The sequence below is a fragment of the Brassica napus genome, chromosome C4, assembly GCF_020379485.1.
Source record: "Brassica napus cultivar Da-Ae chromosome C4, Da-Ae, whole genome shotgun sequence".
Classification (NCBI taxonomy): Eukaryota; Viridiplantae; Streptophyta; class Magnoliopsida; order Brassicales; family Brassicaceae; genus Brassica; species Brassica napus.
Window position 1 is genome coordinate 26,568,046 of NC_063447.1, and position 20,452 is coordinate 26,588,497.

Genomic DNA, 20,452 nt, shown 5'->3' on the forward strand with positions numbered 1-20,452 from the left:
AAATGTCGACGATGATGGCGATGGAGAGTTTCGGAATGCAGTTAGATTCGTGGGGATTGTTGGGTATGGGCCTAGCCCTCCCAAAAGGCCCGCAAGACAATTACCCAGACACATGATTACAACAAAGAAGATCGGGTCATCGACTTGAAAGCCGGTGTTCGGCTCGGCTCCAGACTACTTTTAGTCGATGAGATGATTGACTGAACATCATCGGCTCGCCGACCTGACACAACGGCCCGATGAGTCGGCCCAATTACTCGAGGAGGCCCATCGAGACAAGACACATTAGGTCAACGAGCGTTCACCTGTAAAAGGAGGAGACAAGGAAACAAGGAGGGGATCCGCAAATTACTACACTCACTTTCGGCTAGAATTAGGGTTTTACATCTTACATCTCGCCGACTTGTACGGTCCGACGAATTTGTCTTCGCCGGACTTTTTCCTCTGTTCTCTTCCCCTTTTGTAACTCGGTTTCGACTCACTGATCTAATAAAACACGTCTTTGTCTTGACCCACCGACGAGAACTCGTCTCTTCTCTTTACTAGTTTATTGACAGTCTCAGTTTAAACAGTTGGCGCCCACCGTGGGGCAGACAGAGCAGCGTCAGCAAAAGATCATGACTCGACCCGACTCGCCGTCCGACGACGAGTCGCCTGTGACTGAAGGCGCTCCAACCGCAGCGGCCTTTGCAGAAACCATAATCGAGAGGATGGCGCAGCAAGACGCCGCCCAAAAGGCGACGACCGAGCAACTCGTCGTCATCGCCGCCATTCTAGCTCCGCTGGCTGGAGGCTCAGGAGATCCGGCTACGACGGTCCGAAAATAACTGTTCGACACTTACCGAACAGCCAGTGCCGGAAACCCCGCAAACACGAGTGCCGTACAGGTCCAAACTCCCGGTGGCGTCGACCTCGTTACCGTCCGGGAACTCGCTGAGCTAAAGCAATCAGTCCTGGACATGAAAGACCGGATGCTCGAAGGACCTACTTCAGCGCCGCTGATCGAACGTGTCCTCGCCGAAACCCTAAAAACCACATTTTCCCGGAAGATCACCGACGTACGTTACCGGCCGACCGAGAAAATTCGCCTTCCGACTTACGCCGGAAAGGCGGACCCAACCGACCACATCACTGCTTTCAACATCACGATGGGTCGAACCAACTTCTCTGAGGAAGAAAGAGACGCTGGCTACTGTCGTCTCTTCATGGAAAGTCTTCAAGGACCAGCTCTCGGATGGTTCACTGGACTGGAGCGCGACTCCATCAACGATTTCCACGATCTGACGACTGCGTTCCTCAAGCAATATATCATGTTTACAAGACAAGGAGCAACTCTGTCCGATTTATGGAATCTATCTCAAGGATCGAGCCAAAGCCTCCGCGACTTCATGGAAAAATTCAAAGCAGTCGCTTCGAAAGTCCAAGTCCCCGACAGCGTTGCCGTCGACGCACTGATGAACACTCTCTATTTCAAGTCCTTGTTTCGCGAGGATCTTTACAGGAATCCAACCACTTCGCTCCAGGACGCAATCGCCAGGTCAAACAACTTCATCCGAATGGAAGAAGACACAGCGGCTATACTTAAGAAACTGAACACGACAACCAAACCGGCAACTGTCCCCAAAGCTCCCGAGGCACGCCAGGAACCTCATCAGCACGCCTCAGGCAGTAAACCTAACCAGCCGAAAAGTTTCGTCTACGTGGTTGAAGACAAAAACGCGTCCCCACAGCCCACTGTCGTTGTATGCGAAAAAGGTTGGAATGTCTGGGAAAATGACGAAAAGCCGCAAACCTCTTCAACACCTCCGGCGTCAAGTCCTGGACCAGCTGAGCCAAACATGTGGTGTAGCTTCCACAAGTCTAAGGCACATGATACAAGGAACTGCAGGCATTTGTTAGACGCCCTCTTCTCGTCGTATGAAAAGGGAACGTCAAACGTCGAACTCCCTAAGCCTAGGCCCAACGGCACCAAGAGCTGGAGCAAAAACAAAGAAAAGAAAACTCACAAGAATCAGGATAAGTCTAGAAACCAGCCGAAGCATCCTGAGGATGATAAGGCAGAAGAGAATGAAGAAGAAGACGGCGATGCACAAGTCGATGGGGAGCAACCGCGTAATCGTCAACGAGTACAAGTCATCCTCGCACGACCCAGTTCCTCTTCAGATGAAGAAGAGGATAAACAGGTCCATGACTCACGCGAGTATTCCAGCAAACGAACAAACGAGAGAATAGGATCAGAAGGGTCAAACGACTTAAGAAACAAGCTCAGGCGAAAGTCGCAGACATCTGATCGTGCATACGACTCACACGGAGATCTCCGCTCAATCATCAAAAAATCCAAGGCTAGGAAAATCGAGGACTCGACTACTCGATCCCGTCTCAGGCCACGAGTCATCGATCTTCGTGAGAAGCTCAACTCAAAGTCGGAACCGACCAAAACATTCAGACTTACGACGAAGAATCGAAGAGGCGAGGTCCAAGAATGAGGACGAACACAAATCTGTTGTCGAAGACTCACCCGTTGTCGAGGACTCGCCCAACGTCAAAAATTCACCTATCATCGAAGACTCGCCTAGCGACTTGAGGACTCGACTGAGAAATAAACGAGTCGTCGAGTCTAACTTCCTAAACGTAATCATGGGTGGCTCACCTCCTTGCGGTGATTCCGTCCGGTCTGTAAAGGACCATCGACGACAGGCAGTAACCTCGAAGAAATGGCCATCGAAACCCGAGAACGATTTCTCAATCACTTTCTCGCCAGACGATGCCATCGGCGTCCATTTACCTCACAACGACCCACTGCTAGTTGAGGTAGGAATTGCGAAGTGTGACGTTGCTAAAGTGTTGATTGACACAGGCAGCTCAGTCGATTTAATCTTTCGGGATACGCTCGATAGGATGGGAGTCGACCTGCGCGACATGAAACCATCATCTCGCTCCCTTACAGGGTTCAACGGTGCTTCTGAGACAATGATTGGTACAATCAAGCTCCCCGTCTATGCCTGTGGAGTGATACGCACGGTCAAATTCTCAGTCATCCGAACGAAAGCTCCTTACAACGCGATCCTCGGAACCCCCTGGTTACATTCTGTTAAGGCAGTGTCTTCGACATATCATCAGTGCGTGAAGTTTCCAGGACCAAACGGTGAAGTGCAGACGCTTCGCGGAGACCAGCAGGTCGCTCGCGAACTACTCATCGCAACAGTGAAAATGCAACAATCAACTCCTCGCATCAACGCGATAGCAAAGCAAATTCAACCTCAGAAAGACGAGATTTTAGAAGTCACCATCGACGACTCTGATAAGAGCAAAGTAGTCCGAGTCGGAGCCTTCCTCAACGAGGAGATGCAACGCGCAATCATCGACTTTCTCAAGGAGAACGCTTCAACGTTTGCTTGGGCGACATCGGATATGAAAGGAATAAACCCCACCATCACATCCCACGAGTTGAATGTCGATCCAACCATCAAACCCATTCGCCAGAAGAGACGAAAGCTAGGTCACGACCGAAGCAAAGCTGTCAACGAAGAAGTTGAGCGACTCCTCACAGCTGGCTCAATCACCGAGGTGCGATACCCCGAGTGGCTAGCTAACCCGGTCGTCGTAAAGAAGAAGAACGGGAAGTGGCGCGTTTGCGTCGATTTTACCGATTTGAACAGAGCTTGCCCAAAAGACAGTTACCCCCTCCCGCATATCGACAGACTCGTCGAGTCGACTGCTGGGAATGAACTCCTGACTTTCATGGACGCATTTTCTGGTTACAATCAGATCATGATGCATCCGGATGATCAAGAGAAGACGGCGTTCATCACCGATAGAGGGACGTACTGTTACAAAGTAATGCCATTCGGTCTCAAGAACGCGGGTGCGACTTATCAAAGACTCGTCAATCGAATGTTCGCCGACAAATTAGGGAACACAATGGAAGTCTACATCGACGACATGCTGGTAAAATCACTCCGCACAACGGACCATCTGGATCATCTTAAATAATGCTTCAAGACGTTGAACGAATACGGTATGAAACTCAACCCAGCCAAGTGTACTTTCGGCGTCACCTCAGGAGAGTTTTTAGGGTACATCGTCACCCAGCGAGGAATCGAGGCAAATCCTAAACAGATCTCTGCCATACTTGATCTTCCCAGCCCAAAAACCAGCAGAGAAGTCCAACGACTTACAGGAAGGATCGCGGCCCTGAACCGTTTCATTTCCAGATCCACGGACAAATGCCTTCCTTTCTACGAGTTGTTGCGAGGAAACAAACGCTTCATCTGGGACGAGAAGTGCGAAGAGGCGTTCAAACAACTCAAGGAGTATCTTACAACTCCTCCCGTATTATCCAAACCTGAAACTGGCGATACACTCTCACTTTATATCGCTGTATCCTCAACCGCGGTCAGCAGCGTCCTCATCCGAGAGGATCGAGGAGAACAGAAACCTATCTTTTACACGAGCAAGCGCATGACTGATCCAGAGATTCGATACCCCACCCTTGAGAAGATGGCTCTCGCCGTTGTAACATCGGCGAGAAAACTGCGTCCCTACTTCCAGTCGCACACAATCGAAGTATTGACAAATCAACCATTGCGAACGGTAACGCAGAATACAAATCAATCCGGACGGTTATCGAAGTGGGCTATCGAACTCAGCGAGGACGACATTGTCTTCAAGAATCGAACAGCTGCGAAATCTCAAGTCCTCGCAGACTTTCTCATCGAGCTCGCACCAGAGCTCGAGCAAGATCTAATCCTCCCAAGTCAAAATTGGATACTCCACGTCGACGGGTCGTCGACAAACAAAGGATCAGGAGCAGGAGTGCAGCTGCAATCCCCGACAAGAGAACTGTTCAGACAGTCGTTCAGCTTCGGCTTCGCCGCTTCAAACAATGAAGCAGAGTACGAGTCGTTGATCGCAGGACTAAGACTCGCCAAGGCAGTCAAGGCAAAACGCCTTAGCGCATATTGCGACTCGCAACTCGTCACTAGTCAGTTTAGTGGTGACTACGATGCCCGCAACGAACGAATGGACGCATACCTTAAGATCGTTCAAACACTTGCCAAAGATTTTGAATTCTCCGAACTCACCAAAGTCCCCAGAGGAGAGAACGTATGCGCTGATGCTCTCGCTGCCTTAGGTAGCAGGTTGCGCGATCAGGTGAAACGTATCATCCCTATCCACAAGATCGACAAACCAAGCATCGACCTGACTCCCATCAAGACCGCCATCATAGCACCAATAACCGAAGCCACACCTGCGAACCAGGTCCTCGAAGAGGTGTCAAACGACACCAACGACTGGAGAACAGAATTTATCGACTATCTGGTCGATGGAAAGCTACCTCCCGAGAAATGGATTGCACGACGACTCAAGACGCGGAGTGCCCACTATGTCGTCCTCGACGGAGAACTCCACCGATGGACCGCAACCAAGGTACTTCTGAAGTGCATCAATGGCGAAGAGACGCATTTAGTCATGGCTGAAACGCACGAAGGCGCTGCAGGAAATCATTCTGGAGGTCGAGCACTTGCTTTAAAAGTAAAGAGTCTCGGTTTCTACTGGCCAACGATGAATGCAGACTGCGAAGCTTACGCCCAGCGATGTGATCAGTGCCAGCGACATGCCTCAACTATCCACTCCCCGACACAGTTGCTACGAACGATGACAGCTCCATACCCTTTCATGCGATGGGGAATGGACATAATCGGCCCGATGCCGAGTTCTCGACAGAAGCTTCGTCCTGGTCTTGACAGATTACTTCACGAAGTGGATTGAGGCGGAAGCGTTCGCAAGCATTACAGAAAAAGAGGTCCAACGATTTGTGTGGAAGAACATCATCTGTCGCCACGGCTTACCTTACGAGATAGTGACTGACAACGGCTCCCAATTCATATCGAACAAATTTCGAGAGTTCTGCGAGAGATGGAGAATCCGACTCAACACATCAAGTCTGCGATACCCCCAGAGCAACGGCCAAGCCGAGGCGACCAACAAAATCATAATAGACGGTTTAAAAAAGCGCCTCGATCTCAAAAAAGGATGTTGGGCAGATGAACTCGACGGTGTCCTCTGGTCACATCGAACAACTCCTCGAGGAGCAACGAAATCAACTCCTTTCTCGATGGCACACGGAGTCGAAGCCATGGCTCCCGCCGAAGTCAACGTAACCAGACTGCGAAGGTCGAGGATGCCACAAAACGTCGAGCTCAACAGCGGTATGCTCTTCGACGCCCTGGACGCTATAGAAGAACGCCGCGACCAAGCGCTACTCCGCATCCAGAACTATCAGCATCAGATCGAGGGTTACTACAACAAGAAGGTCAAGTCTCGACCTCTCGAACTGGGCGACATAGTACTACGCAAAGTGTTCGAAAACACCAAGGAGCTGAATGCAGGCAAGCTCGGAACTAACTGGGAAGGGCCGTACAAAATTTCTCAAGTCGTCAAACCAGGAGTCTACCAACTCGAGACGTCGACCGGCGAACCCGTCCCTAGAGTGTGGAACTCAATGCACCTCCGACGATACTACTCTTAGGCACAAGCCCGAAGATCGAACACTCAAGAAGTCTTGCTCAATCGACGAGTGAATGACACCCTTGTCACTTTCATTCCCTAAAAAAAAAAAAAAAAAAAAAAAAAAGTGAATGCGCATCCAATGCCACTTTCACTAACCAAAATGAACTACGAATGGCTTGATCCTCTCCTAGAGGTACGTAGGCAGCCTTTTACCAGGTCCAGCTATAACAAAAACAATCTCCCAACAAGTAGGAGCGCGAATTGTTTTAAGCGATGCTTACGCACGAGCACGACCTTGTCTCTCGGACAAACGTACTAGCACTCGCACCCACTAACGGGCATGTCCTGATCTGACACATGCTCGAGGGATTCTTCGGTCGTATCGCCGTCTCGACCCGTGCGATCGAGACGACAACTTTCAGTCATCTTATAATCCTCTAAAGCCGGGCTTGGCCAACCCAATATTCTTTTTTGGATTACTTAAGGATCGATTTGAAAACCGTTGTCGCTCGAAAGTATAAACGATTGTCTTCGAAACTCAAAAATTTATGTTGTTATCGAGGACTCGAACTGACGGCATGATGTGTCAAAATTTGATAAAGCCGAGTCATCGACTCTTCGGTTTAATTCAAGACATCGACCAGATGGCCAAACCAAAATCGTTTAAACACAACATTCAAAATAGATTTCAGCGACTCGTCGAAGGCTAACTCGCATTCTCGAGTCCACGAAACTATATCTCACGACTAAGGCAAACTCTGTTTCAGAAATAACTTCTAAGGAAGATAAACTTACTAAAAGTCTGAAACAACGGATAGCCACAAAAGCAAAATAAATCCAGATATTACATTAACAAAAACCTTCGAGGGCTAAAAACCAAAAGTCTAAAGGAAACAACTACAACATATTAAACTAGTCTTCGACACGGTCGAAGCCCCCCTCGACGACCTGAGCAGTAAGCCGATCCGAAGCCTCCCCAGTCATGTCCGCTGGCAGAACTGGCAGATTATCAGTTCCGTCAACCGCTCCCTCTTCATTTTGCGGGTTACCAACTAAGCCAGATTCGGTCTCCTCCAATTGTTCGCCACCCTCTTCTTCATTCGAAGAGTCTGAGAGTTCAAGTAGATTAACAGGCTCTGTCTCCGTCTCGACACTAGTCCCAAGAACCGGCACCAGCGGATCTTCATTCACAACGAGGCTGGTGGAGAGCGTAGTCGGATCCGAAGCAGATGCAACGGTCGTATCCTCGAGCCTTACGACCTCGCCAACGATCCCACCTTCTTGAAGAGGCAATTCTCCGAGCTCTCTTCCAGTCGGTTCTACAGATCCTTCGTTCGCATGATCTCCTTGAGAACTACTGGGAGTTTGAAAGAAAGCAGCGGTCCCAGCATCAATCAGGCCCGCATTCGATCCATATGGGTCGATCGTCGCCCACACATTCTCGTTTAGAAAAGGAGATCGAAGATGAAGAGGAGAAAGACAGAGAAGCTCCTCGGGGATCCCTCCGACAGCTAGGCGTTCAGCCGCAACCTCGTACTCCTTCTCTTGTTAGGCGAACAAGTCAATCGTCTCCTGCGGAATGTCGATCCCGCTCTCCTTAAGCGTTCCGAGACATTTCTTTGTCCCAAAAGCTTGGCTCTGCAAGGATCTGCCTGTTTCGAACTCACTACGACGCTTCTCGAGATCTCGAATTTGGGAGAAACGCTTATTGCTCTTAGTAATCATGGTCGTTTGTACACGAAACCGCTCGTGAGTAACCTCATAACCTCGAGAGTCCCTCAGTCTGTTGACCTCTTTCAAGTGTCTCAGCGCGGTGGACACCATCTTCTCCTCCATGGCTGCCTTCTCCCTTAACCAAGCCTTCTTCTCCTCCTCGAGTCCTCGTACCTTTGCACCCGCAGCCTCAAATTTATCCTTTAACTCCCCGAATTTCTCCAGGAAATGAGCCTTCTGAGCCTTCTTCCTCTCAACCAGTTGAGCCCGGTCCTCCGCAACCTTATCAATTGTCGCTTTAAATTCCTTCGTCTTGCGGTCAATAGCTACATCCTTCGCTCGAGCGAGTCTGTCGGCTTGCTTTAACTTGACGTGGCCTCCTTGAGGGCTGAGTCGTACAAATCGACAACGTAGTTCATGCTCCCGTCGCTCTACATGAACGAAAGAAAAGATCAGAATCAGGAACATGAAAAAGATAAAATAAGGAGAAAAATTCTTACCAGAATTTTAGTCCTCGCCGCGTCGACGTATGCGTCCTTGAAAATAAGGTCCTTGACAGCGGGCAAGTCCTTGCGACCACCCTTAATTTGTCGGACAAGCTCAGCACAGTCAGTCGGGGCAAAAGAAAGAGGAGTCTCGCCGACGTACTTGAACTCCACGCGGTCATGAAATTTGACCTGACCATCCTCAGAGGCCGAACTGCCTTCAACGAGAGTCCGAGGTGCAGCTGGAGGAATCTTCGCAGCAGAAGCAGACGCAGCCGGAGTAGACGATTCATGACTGCGGGCAGTCTTCTTCTTCTTCAGAGAGATGGACGGGGAGTTGTCCGAGTCGACGACTCCCCGAGCTGCAGCATCGCGAGAAGAACCTTTCTCGATAACGGTCTCACAATTCTCGGCGCCTTCAGCAGGCTCCGACTGTTCCTCAACAGATTTCTTCTTCCTCCTCTCCTTTTTCTTTTTCTTTTTAGGAGGACCATCAGATTCAATCCTCGCTTGAGAAGCAGCCGATGCAGAGGAGTCAGGAGCAGATCTCTTCTTATTACCACCAGTCACCGATGGTTCAGCAGTCTCTCGTTCAGAGATCAATGTGAGATCCTCCCTCGAAGAGTCGACGTTATCCGGGCCTGTAGACGGTCCGGGGGAAATCAGAAGAGGAAGAGGAGCGGGAGGAATTGCTCCACAAGGAGTCTCTTCGCGAGGAGTCTCTTCGCGAGGAGTCGTCCCACTAAGAGTTGTCTCGCTAGGAGTCGCAGAGGATGCCTTTTTCGCCTCGCTCAGTTTTTTCTTGATTAATGCACTCAAGTCTGGAAGCTCTTTCATTTCCCTGGCCGCGTTGATGATCTTTTGCTCGGCGCTACTGAATATCAAAAACCGCCGCTTGTTACCGGTAATCAAAGGCAGTAGATCAGACCTCCAATCCTCTGAAAAAGATCAGCAAGTTGGTTCAGATAAATCTCGGAACTGGCATGAGTTGGAAGAAAACATGTGATCGCAAGAGGAAACTTACTCCTCGAGATTCTGTCAAGCACTCGTCGAATCCTCTCGATGGTGATATCCTTCCAGCTCACTTGGACGCGCGAAACGACTGCACGAGCATCAGAGACGAAATCTTCCGGATAAGAGGCCGTGTCCGGGTGATCAACTGCAAATAAACGAAAACTCGTCAGAAAACAAGGATAAGAGACAGTCGATGAGCTGACAACAGCGTTCTACCGAGTTTATGATTCCACAAAAATCGAAAGGAAACGTCGGGCGGCTCCTCGAAGGCAAAACCGTCAGACTTGACATAAAAGTAGAAACGCTGCCAGTGCGCCGTCCTACACGGATGATCGACGATCACGTTGTAGTTGGGCCTCATCTGGATTGAGAATAAACCATCGCCCATGGACTTCGTATAGGTCAACTCCTCGAGGGTCCGAACACTCATTGAAATGTCGATCTCCGCCGCAGTCACCATCAATGCCACCGAGGTACGGAACGCGCCATTGAAAAATTGACTTATCGCCGCGTCGCGACGTCTCACATAAGATGTAATAAGTCGAGGAATTGGAAACCAGAGTTTGGTCTCATTCTGAAAGTATGATTCATAGACGCACTGAAATCCCAAAGGAGGGGACCACGGCCTCTGAGATTTAGTTGGGATCAAAAAGGTCACCCCGGTTCCTTCACATTCCCTCAATAAAGCTTTCACGCTACTAGGAGTCGAACGAGTCTCCTCGATATTCTCCCGTGACTGTCCCTCTACGACAGAAGGACGCAACTGCTCAACCGCCAAAGCCGGAAGATCCTCGAAGATTCCCCCCGGATGGTAACAACACGGAACGAAATCGGGGAGGGAAGTCTCTCCAACATCAGCTCCACCCTGACCATCTCTCGAAATTAATGTTACATTTTCTCTCTCCTCGCGGAGCTGCCGCGCCGAATCAGCAACGAGGACTCGCTGGGGCGTGTCCATATTCTCCGTATCCATCATGGCTTCACGATGAATCGTTTCGAAATCGGGCGAGGAACTCTACTCGACGACACGTCCAGGACTCGATTCGGTCGCATTCACAGCGGCTTTCCCTTTCTGGGCCCTAGAAAGTTTACCTCTACCGCCCGACGACATTCTCAGATCTAAGACTACAAAGTTAGAGAGAGAAGCGGAGAGTTAGAAAGAGAAAGTACCTGAGCCGGATGAAGAGTGGAGAAAACGAGAAGGAAGAGGGGTATTTATAGAGAGAGGAGCACATCGCACACCGAGGCGTCATCATTAGACCTAGATGGGCCTAGAGTCGGCCCATTAAGGCGCGTGGAGCTCACCAAACGTCGCAACTTTTCAGCTTCTCGAGGAGAACCGAAATCGGTTCAAATCAAAACCGGAACTGACCACCGGTTTAAATAAAAAAAAAATCATCATCATCAAAATCAAATCAGTCAGCGAACGCGAGCATACAAAATCCACTGCACAGTCGAGGAGTCGATTGGATAGTCGAGGAGTCGATTGAAATCACAAATTTGAGATAATTGTCTCGCAAACCCTACTATCAAATTCGCTGAGTCGGCTACGCTACTCACCAGCGAACTGGGGGGACTTACTGTTGGGTATGGGCCTAGCCCTCCCAAAAGGCCCGCAAGACAATTACCCAGACACATGATTACAACAAAGAAGATCGGGTCATCGACTTGAAAGCCGGTGTTCGGCTCGGCTCCATACTACTTTTAGTCGATGAGATGATTGACTGAACATCATCGGCTCGCCGACCTGACACAACGGCCCAATGAGTCGGCCCAATTACTCGAGGAGGCCCATCGAGACAAGACACATTAGGTCAACGAGCGTTCACCTATAAAAGGAGGAGACAAGGAAACAAAGAGGGGATCCGCAAATTACTACACTCACTTTCGGCTAGAATTAGGGTTTTACATCTTACATCTCGCCGACTTGTACGGTCCGACGAATTTGTCTTCGCCAGACTTTTTCCTCTGTTCTCTTCCCCTTTTGTAACACGTCTTTGTCTTGACCCACCGACGAGAACTCGTCTCTTCTCTTTTCTAGTTTATTGACAGTCTCAGTTTAAACAGGGATGGTGCTTTCGCAGAAGATTCATGGAACATTCAAAAGTGCAGTGGAGAGGATGACTGGTCCTCGAACGGTCTCAGCTTTCAAGGAGAAGGGAGTTCTACAGGATCAGGATCGTGCGGCTTGGCTCTATCAAGCGATGGTAACGATCGCGGATTCGAAATCAAGCATGCTGGAGATCGATTCATTCTCATGAATCTCAAGGTACGAACTCTTCACCACGTCTCCGTTACGGAGTAATCGTGTTGAATGTTATGTAGATCGTATGAAACTGAAACACTGGGAAGTTAGATTGAATAGCCTTTTTGATTTTGATGTTTTACGTAGATAGCAAGAAAACGCCATTCTCAGGTCACTTTGGGATCTTTCAACTTTGTGAACTCTGTGTGTGATCTCTCCGCATGCTCCGTTGATTCAAAAGAAGAGTCGTCATGCTTGTCAACTGGTTCCAGTGAGGTTTCCACCACTGCAAGCAGAATCAAACTCATAAACCAGAAAAGTTACGAGAAGCTAAGAGTGGTAGTGAAGTAGAAAGAAAGTAGCAGGTCAAGTTCTATACGCCTTAGAGCAAAAAACATATTGGAGTTTCTTTCCTCAGCCTCTGCTTCTGAGGTTCAAATCCGGCAACACACCAGATACCAGCAAAGCTCTCAGAATGTATGCTCTGCGGCTTTCCTCTCATACTACACAAACACACTTGTTAACACATTTTATCCATGTATTAAGTTTCATTTCTTAGATAAGCAATGTGTTGTCAAGCCTCTCATGCGTCCTGGAGTCAGTAGCTTATAGTTATAGGCTTACAGTTCTGATCAAACCATCATCAACCATCATCTTAGATAAGCAATGTGCTTTCAAGGAGAAGGGAGTTCTCAGCGTCAGCGAGTTCGTTCTCGCCAGTGATAATCTCGTCTTCAAGTGCCCTACCTGGTCATGGTTAGTTCCAATTTCAATACCCACTTGTTAGATTTCACCAATCATGTGTAAAGCTGTGAGCTTTATCAAGATCTAGGGTTTTAGGTGACATGGGGTTTGGGTATGATCTATGTATCAAAATCGTTTCTTTTTTTTTTTTGCAATCACGGAAGCTGGTGATCCAAGCAAGAGAAAGCCATACTTGCCTTCAGAGAAACAGTTTTTGATTACTAGGAATGGTAAAGTAGAGTTTTTTTCTGTTCAATTTGAAGTTTTTTTATTGTGCATTGTGGTAAAGTTTGTGGCTTTTCTCTATGGGTTAGTTTACAGTATTTTCTCATACCATTTTGTACGCCAGCCACCGAGAGAGAGAAGACAGTGAGGGAGATGGCGGCGAAGAGAAAATTCCTTGACTTGACGGGGATTCCTTTCACCAGAGGTCTCCTTCTTCCTCCTCTATCTTCTCACTGTAACTTGTTCTTTCTCATTATACACGCATTATTATCATCCAGCAGTATAAATATGTTTTCTCTTGTCATCTCTGTGGCAGGCAACTCTTCAGTCGAATATTCTTGTGGCTCAAGAACCAGATGACGATAGTATCCTGCGGACCAGAACATATAATGTTAGCATCACGTAATCTTCTTGTGCCTTTCCTGCATTCTTATTATGATCACAGTTACACATACTCTCGAATGATTGTTGATCTGGAAATCTTATTAACTCTCTGTTTCTTGTTCATGTTTAAGCTTGTAATGAAAGTGTTTTATAATTTTTTTTAAGGACCTATAATTAAGAGACTTGCAATAAACCACTTAAATGTTCAAATCTCTTTTTAAGTCTCTTAACTCACTTTTACACTTTAAAAACTATTAAAAATTAATTAAGAGACCCTTTAAGGGGTTTAGGGATAATGATGCTCTAAGTAAACTTCTTACTATAAATGGAATAAAGACATACACGTTAGGATAAGAATACATGTCAGCTCATGATATGCACAAGCCAAATAAATAGAAACAATCGAAAGAACAATTTGGAAACAGTGCCAACTCTAAAAGCACTGAGTTGAAATGCTCATGCATTGAGATCGTACCTCAATTCTAAGATTTTTTTATAGACCTCAACAGCAGCAGAATAATCATGTGCCATAGCAAGGAGTCTCCCCTGTCAGCTTAAAGTAAGAGAGTTTATGTGAGCAACTGAGCATACAGAAATAAACTTTGTATGCTAATAATTTCAACGTCGAACTACGGAACATGTATTATATCAGAATGTATGCGCCCTACTTAGAATATAATGCAAAGAAGCATGAAGTTGAGATATTTTTCCGATCAAAAAGCCTTGTAATTTACCTGTATCCGTAATTTATCAACTTCAATAACCAAAAGAGAACCCAAATTTCCAGAAAGGACCTCTAAAGCATCATTTTATTTGGATTGTTGTTCCAGCAAAGAGACATACACCATGAGAGCTGAAAGAACCAAACTTTCAATAGTAGAAAAAAACCTGATGAATTCCTAACTTGTGCAAAAGAAGACATTTGCGGAGAAGCGAACTCACCTTCTGGCTCATGCATACTGTGAGAGGCAATGTGCTTAAGTAAACCCTCAGCCAGAAGCAAGAGCTTCTCCCCACTCTTATCACATAGAACCTGTAAAATATCTTCACAACTGTAAGCAACAGAACACCAAACTGCTAAAGAAAAGGAGGATAGACGGTGGCCGTACCTGTAACTTGATGCTACAAACTGCCCAAAGTAAGAACTTTTCTTCTCCGGCAAGCTTGTACATTTTGATGGCTGTCTGTCATAAAGTAAGACAAAAGAAAAAGAGAAGATAAAAAGATATAATAACACAAAAAATGTTCACCACCAGCGAAAAGACCAACCTGCTGTTGCTTCATAAAAGAATATTCACGAACATAGCAATTGAATAGCCCCATCATAAGCTCCCAATTATTAGGGAATCTACCACAGGCATGAGCGTAACAACCAGTAGCCAAGTCCACTAATCACATTAAAAATAAAAACAAACGAATTCGATAAAACCACGACGAACCGATGCTCAGCGACACGTGCAACTTCAAAACGGTCAATTCTCACAATAGAAGCGTCTTTCAAATCATTCCGGTAGTGGCTGGCACGATTAGCGGGCGGGAATGAACCCGTGAATCACATAGTCCAGCGGGAAATAAAAGATCATATATTTTGAAGTTTCAATATATGAAGAAACGAAATCGGAAAGAGAAAAACATAAAAAGAATCGAAACAATCCTCACTAATTCATCGAGGAGAATAATTATCCTCATAAACTCTTCGTTCTTTTTGATGTTCTGGGAATCCAAAAGCGGATGAGGCGACCAACAATGGACTGAGCAGCTCTGCCGAGGCGAAGAGAGTTGAAAGTGAAGTAGGCGACGGCGGTGTTAGCGACGGGAGCACATGAGGAAGTCATTTTTGTAACAGCGGTTTCTGAGATTCACGAAGAAAAGTTGGGAGAGAAAAGTTAAGAGGCAAATTGAACTCACCATAGACGACCTCAATATATAGGATGCTCGAGAAGGCGTTACAAAAGCAGGAGGCGTTTCCTCGGCGGATAAAGTGGGTTCAAAGAAATCGAGATAGCCAAGGGTTACGCTGGAATATGAATCGACTTGAGACGACAAGGTTCTCGAGGGGGAAGAGCTTGGCTACCCCCACATCTCATGAAGTAATCTAGCATAGACCCGTTATAAAACATAGGAAAAAGAAAATATTATTTAAGTGAGAAACCGAGTAAAAGACCATAAAACCGTTAAAAATTGACATATTTACGAGTATTACCTGGTTCTACCCGGCTATAACCAGATCTAAATTTAATTCCAATCGAAACCAAACCAAAACCGTAAATCATTATTAAACCGAAGAAACCAGACCGATTACACCCATACAAATCAATTAAACGACGCGAACCAAAATTGCAAGTTCATCACTCACTTTTCCCCCTCTTTCTCCTCTCTCGCAAACCCTAGAAACCCAAATCAAAGAATTCGAACTTTCGATTTCTTCTCCTTCTCCTTCTTGCTCTCTTTGTGGGTGAATCGTGAGTGGGAATCGAAGAGGGTTGAAATAAGAGGAGGTAAGAGGAAGGAGATTCCGACGAAAGAAATGGAGAAGAACGTGAAGAAGAAAAAAGCTGCCAAAACGAAGGAGACGACGGAGGAATCTACGACGGTCGTGCCTATAAATTACCTCTTGGAAGCTGCAGCGGCTGTAGGGTCTGAACGGAGCAAATGTGCTCCGACATCGGAGACTCCACCGTCAGAGGAAGAGGAAGAAGAATCAAATGATGAAGAGAAAGAACCGGATAACGGCGATGAAGATGGCGATGTGCATGCGGGGGTGAATGATGAAGAGAAATAAGAGGGTTCCGATAAAGAAACTGAAGGGGACGCGACTGGTTCTGATGAAGAAGAAAATGATGGTGAGGCGGATGGCTCTAATGAGGGAGACGACGAAGAGGAGCCTGAAAGCGAGGATGTTGCCTCGGATGAGGAGAATGAAGTTGAGACTAATGCCTCTGTGGAAACATTCCTAGAAATAGCGGGGCGGATTTAGTAGATGAGGATGGAAATAAGGGTTTAGAGGATGGAAACAAGGATGGAAACATCGAGGAGGAATCAGTAGATGTCGAAGAAGAGAAAGGGCAGGAAGAGGTAAGAATTTAGGATAGGATTAAGGTTTTCTTAGTAATTTGGTTTGAATGTTAATGTTTCGGTGAAGGAAAACTAGGATTTATGGGTATAATTGGTCGTAATACTAGAACAACTAGGTGAAACAATGTGAAATGGTAAAATTAGTAATACCTAAGTATACTAGGAATACTTGAATAACTTAGTAAAACTATTTTGGAAAAACTGGTATAACTATGTACAACTAAATGTTACTTGCAGGAAATCGAGGCTACCGAGGCAATCAAGACAAGTAGGATGTTCTTCTATGAATTGGAGTACAAGAAACAGATAAAGCTAGGTACAAGGTGTATGATAGTTGACGTTATCGAGATGCTTTTGTCTCTGGATTCGCCGGCAAGTGATGCGGAGAGGAGGTGGTTTGAGGAGCATCCACAATTCTGTCACTTGTTCCACAAGAAACTGGATGCAGATGCACAAGAAAATTTTAAGAAGAACAAGAAGAGGAGCTCGAACCACAAGGTTCATGGAATGTGGATGTTGTTACTGCATACTGTCGATGTCTCGAAGAGGAGAGAAGTGTGGTTCATTGTCAATGGTGTTCCCATCCGTTATGGGCTGAGGGAACACACATTGATACCAGGCCTAAACTGCCGCAACTATCCTCTCGGTTACAAGGAGTTTGGTAATAAGAATTTTGTGAAGCGTCATTTCAAGGGGGGAGAATTAATAAGGTTGGAGGATGTGAAAGCAAAGCTGTTGGGAATGAGAGCTCATAAAGACAGGCTGAAGATGATGGTTCTCTTCTTTTTAGGAAGTGTTGTTTGCGCGCAAACGAAAGTTGGTGAAGGAGCCCATGATGTATTGGATTTTTTTCAAAGAGCGGTGGATGATCTTGGATACTGCAAGACGTTTCCATGGGGGAGGTACTCCTTTGATTATATGGTTAAGGAGATCTCTCACACAATGGATCATTTTGGAGGATTTGTGAAAGAGAAGACGTTATGGCCACTTCAAGGTTTCTGTCTTCCACTAGAGGTAAGTAAATATAAGTTTAGAACATTATCAATTTTTTATTATTGTTTTGTTAAGTTTTATAAAATGTTGGATTTGTAGCTTCTTGCTTTCGAGGCAATTCCTCAGCTGGGAAAGAGGTTTAGACAACCGGTTGAAGGAGCTAATCCAGAGTGTCTGAGGATGTGCCAGTCCACGTTCAAAAAGACAGAAATGAAAGGGTTTCCTCTTGCAAATGTTAATCAAGAACTAGATAGGGTAAAGGTAAGTGTTTCCTTCTTCGCCCTGCAAATATTATTTGTAATTGCCATATTAGGTAGGTAAAACATGGGAAAATTTGGTAAAACTGTATGCGTAAAACAATAAAAAACCTAAGAAAACTATATAGAACTGCGATACTTTGGTAAAAATGTATGCGTAAAACAATGGAAACTTAAGAAAACTATATAGAACTAGGATGCTTTAGTAAACTTTTTTCTTTTTGTTGTTAGCCGCATGATATTGACAGCATCCTTCCTACCAGGAATGAAGAAGAAAAAGTTCTTTTGGATGCTCTCACGGAAGAGGATGACGATGCTGATGAGCCTGGTATTGCTGTGGACAGCTGGGTTAAGCGTATTAACGAAAGATATTCTGTCTTTTTTGAAGACATGTATGAAGATGACATCGAAGCTCGAAAAAAAAATGCAGAACATGTAGTCCTTAAAGACATTGCGCCAGTGGAAGAAGTGGCAGAACAGAAGAAGATGTTGGAGGATTTGATCAAGAAAGTGGAAAGTCTTGGAAATCAGCTAGAGAGCGTGTTGAAGACACTGGACAAGTTTGAGGAAAGATTGGGCCCGCTTGAGTTGTTTGGGAAGGAAGCACATAAGGGATTGAAGAAGGGATCGAAGAAGAAGTGACGTAGTTGGTGTTTCATCTCGGATTATGTATTTTAAGAACATGAATGTTGTTGGTTGCAAAAACTCTATTCTAGGAACCTTAATGATGTTGCTTGCCAAAACCCTGTTTTGGAACCTTAATGTTGCTTATCTATTTCCATTTTATGTTTCTGTTTTAGAGTAGGAAATTAACAACAATGCACAAGTCTTGAACAAGAAACAACTTACGAACAGCTCAAGAGTAAGAGTAAGAGGAAGATCACAGATTAAAGATAAGGAATTAAGGAGTTTTACAAGTCATACACAAGGAACAACCACAAAATAAAGAAGACTTGTAAGATCAGCCGAAATAACAAACAACAAATTGTTCCCAACAACAAACTGGATCCGAATCAGACATGAACAACAACATTACTAACGACATTACTTTAAGATTCGAACACGCTTGAGCTGATCCTTGAGCTCAGCGATCTCTGCAGCCATTTCATCAACACGTGTTAGTAAGCCCTTAACCTTATCATGGATCGCGAAGACCCAAGGTTGACGAAAGTGGAGTCCATCATCCTGCAAATAGAACCCGATTCATACATATGAAAATTAACACAATCATCACATGATTCAAATCAAAACCCTAATATATGAAAAATACCTCAAAGTTGTCGCAGGTGAAGTATTTCCTTCCCCGCAGAGTATCTTGATGAATGTCTTGATGATACAATCCAACATTGGTATTAATGCCCACCTCCTTGCCTCTCAAAACACGATGTTCATTGATTCCACACTGTTGCTTGTGTCCAAGTTGTACCTGTCACGTGGAAAAAAAACTCTTGCCCATTTGTCTTTTTCAGTTTGCTCCTCCACATACTTCCAAGCCGAAGGATTTCTTCTTTTAAACGATTCGTAGGCAGAGTCCAAGTCAGCCATGGTGTAATATCTGCCCAATTCCATGAATCTATGCCCAACTACATCTTTGTTGACATTACAAGCATGCCCTTTCACATTTTCCTTAAAATGCCATAAACAATGGTCATTGTGAGCCTGTGGATACACGTTTGCTGCTGCAAAGATCAGGCTTTGATTTCTATCAGTCATGAAAACCAGTTCAGAAGAGTCTGGTATAGCTATCTTAAGCATCTCGAAAAACCAAGTCCAGCTAGCATGATTCTCTCCATCTAGTACTACCAACGCTAGTGGATAATGGTGACGATTTGGATCTTGAGCTTTGGCAAAAACTAGAACACCGCCATATCCGTTCTTCAGCAATAACGCATCCACAACTATCACTTTCCTCATGACTGCAAAACCCTCAATGCAAGCTCCCAAGACTATGAAGAGGTATTTGAATTTACCTACCTCATTCAACTTCACATCGGTTGTTGTTCCCGGATTCACTTGCTTTAACATGTACAAATAGCTATACATCATCTTGTAGCTTATCTTCCGGATTACCATGTTGATCACAAACCGCCAGATTCTTTCCGCGCAACGCTGTCGAGTATGATATCATTACCCCAAGTTTGAACTTAACAAGACCCTTAATAACCTTCGGACTTGGGGACTTGGAGTTTCCAAACCTCTCGGGAATTCCCCATTCAAAAAGGCTGACACTAGTTCCGCTGACTCTTTTCGCTTATCGTTGCTGTCACTTTGACTAGTCTGAGAGCATGTATGCTTATTCCTGTAGCTCCTAATCGAAAAAATGTATGTCCTTAGGAATCTTTGCAGCTCGTAATCCCCATTTACAGCTAGCTTGCAAACATTCAATCACCAATCGTCAACGATCAGAATTTTTGGTGAAATAATGATAGCATTCACTAAAAGCAGCTCTATCGACGATCTCCTGAATTACGCTCGAAATTCGTCATGCTTACACAGACTCAAACCATCACCCCATTCCTCTATACACTTAGTCGATTTTATGGTTGGTGGCTGTTCAACAAACTTATCAGCGGTTGGAACAGCGGTATCTGTCTCCGCAGCAGTGTTAGTGTCTGCAATGTTATCAGCCTCCATAACAGTATCCGTCTCCATAGTGGCATCCGTCTCCCCAGTGGCATCTGTCTCCCCAGTGGCATCCGTCTCCACAGTGGCATCATCATTATTCCCACCCTCTATCGCCTCGTTATTTCCCTGCTTGTATTCTACGTACAAAGTTATGGCTTTAGCTCCAATTTCATCCTCCA

General features: G+C 45.8%; 2 protein-coding genes and 1 long non-coding RNA gene across 6 annotated transcripts; all 3 read left to right on the top strand.

The window, feature by feature from the left end:
- The first annotated feature begins 4,020 nt into the window (after positions 1 to 4,020).
- Positions 4,021 to 5,772, top strand: LOC125585939. The gene has a single exon (XM_048755671.1). It carries the CDS (start codon positions 4,021 to 4,023, stop codon positions 5,770 to 5,772), a length of 1,752 nt encoding a protein of 583 aa, XP_048611628.1.
- A 6,000-nt stretch (positions 5,773 to 11,772) lies between these two features.
- Positions 11,773 to 13,480, top strand: LOC106374716. 4 transcript variants are annotated; one of them, XR_002657884.2, is made up of 6 exons: positions 11,773 to 11,994; positions 12,118 to 12,447; positions 12,517 to 12,726; positions 12,879 to 12,944; positions 13,029 to 13,144; positions 13,256 to 13,480. It is a non-coding gene; the product is annotated as an uncharacterized LOC106374716 (long non-coding RNA). The 4 variants fall into 4 exon arrangements; XR_002657880.2 differs by having other exon boundaries at positions 12,630 to 12,726; XR_007322109.1 differs by having other exon boundaries at positions 12,118 to 12,726.
- A 2,683-nt stretch (positions 13,481 to 16,163) lies between these two features.
- On the top strand, positions 16,164 to 18,290 carry LOC125585940 (uncharacterized protein At3g43530-like). Its single transcript, XM_048755672.1, has 5 exons — positions 16,164 to 16,222; positions 16,281 to 16,398; positions 16,636 to 17,412; positions 17,491 to 17,652; positions 17,880 to 18,290. The coding sequence occupies exons 1-5, from the start codon at positions 16,164 to 16,166 to the stop codon at positions 18,288 to 18,290; spliced, it is 1,527 nt and encodes a 508-aa protein (XP_048611629.1).
- The last annotated feature ends 2,162 nt before the right edge of the window (positions 18,291 to 20,452 follow it).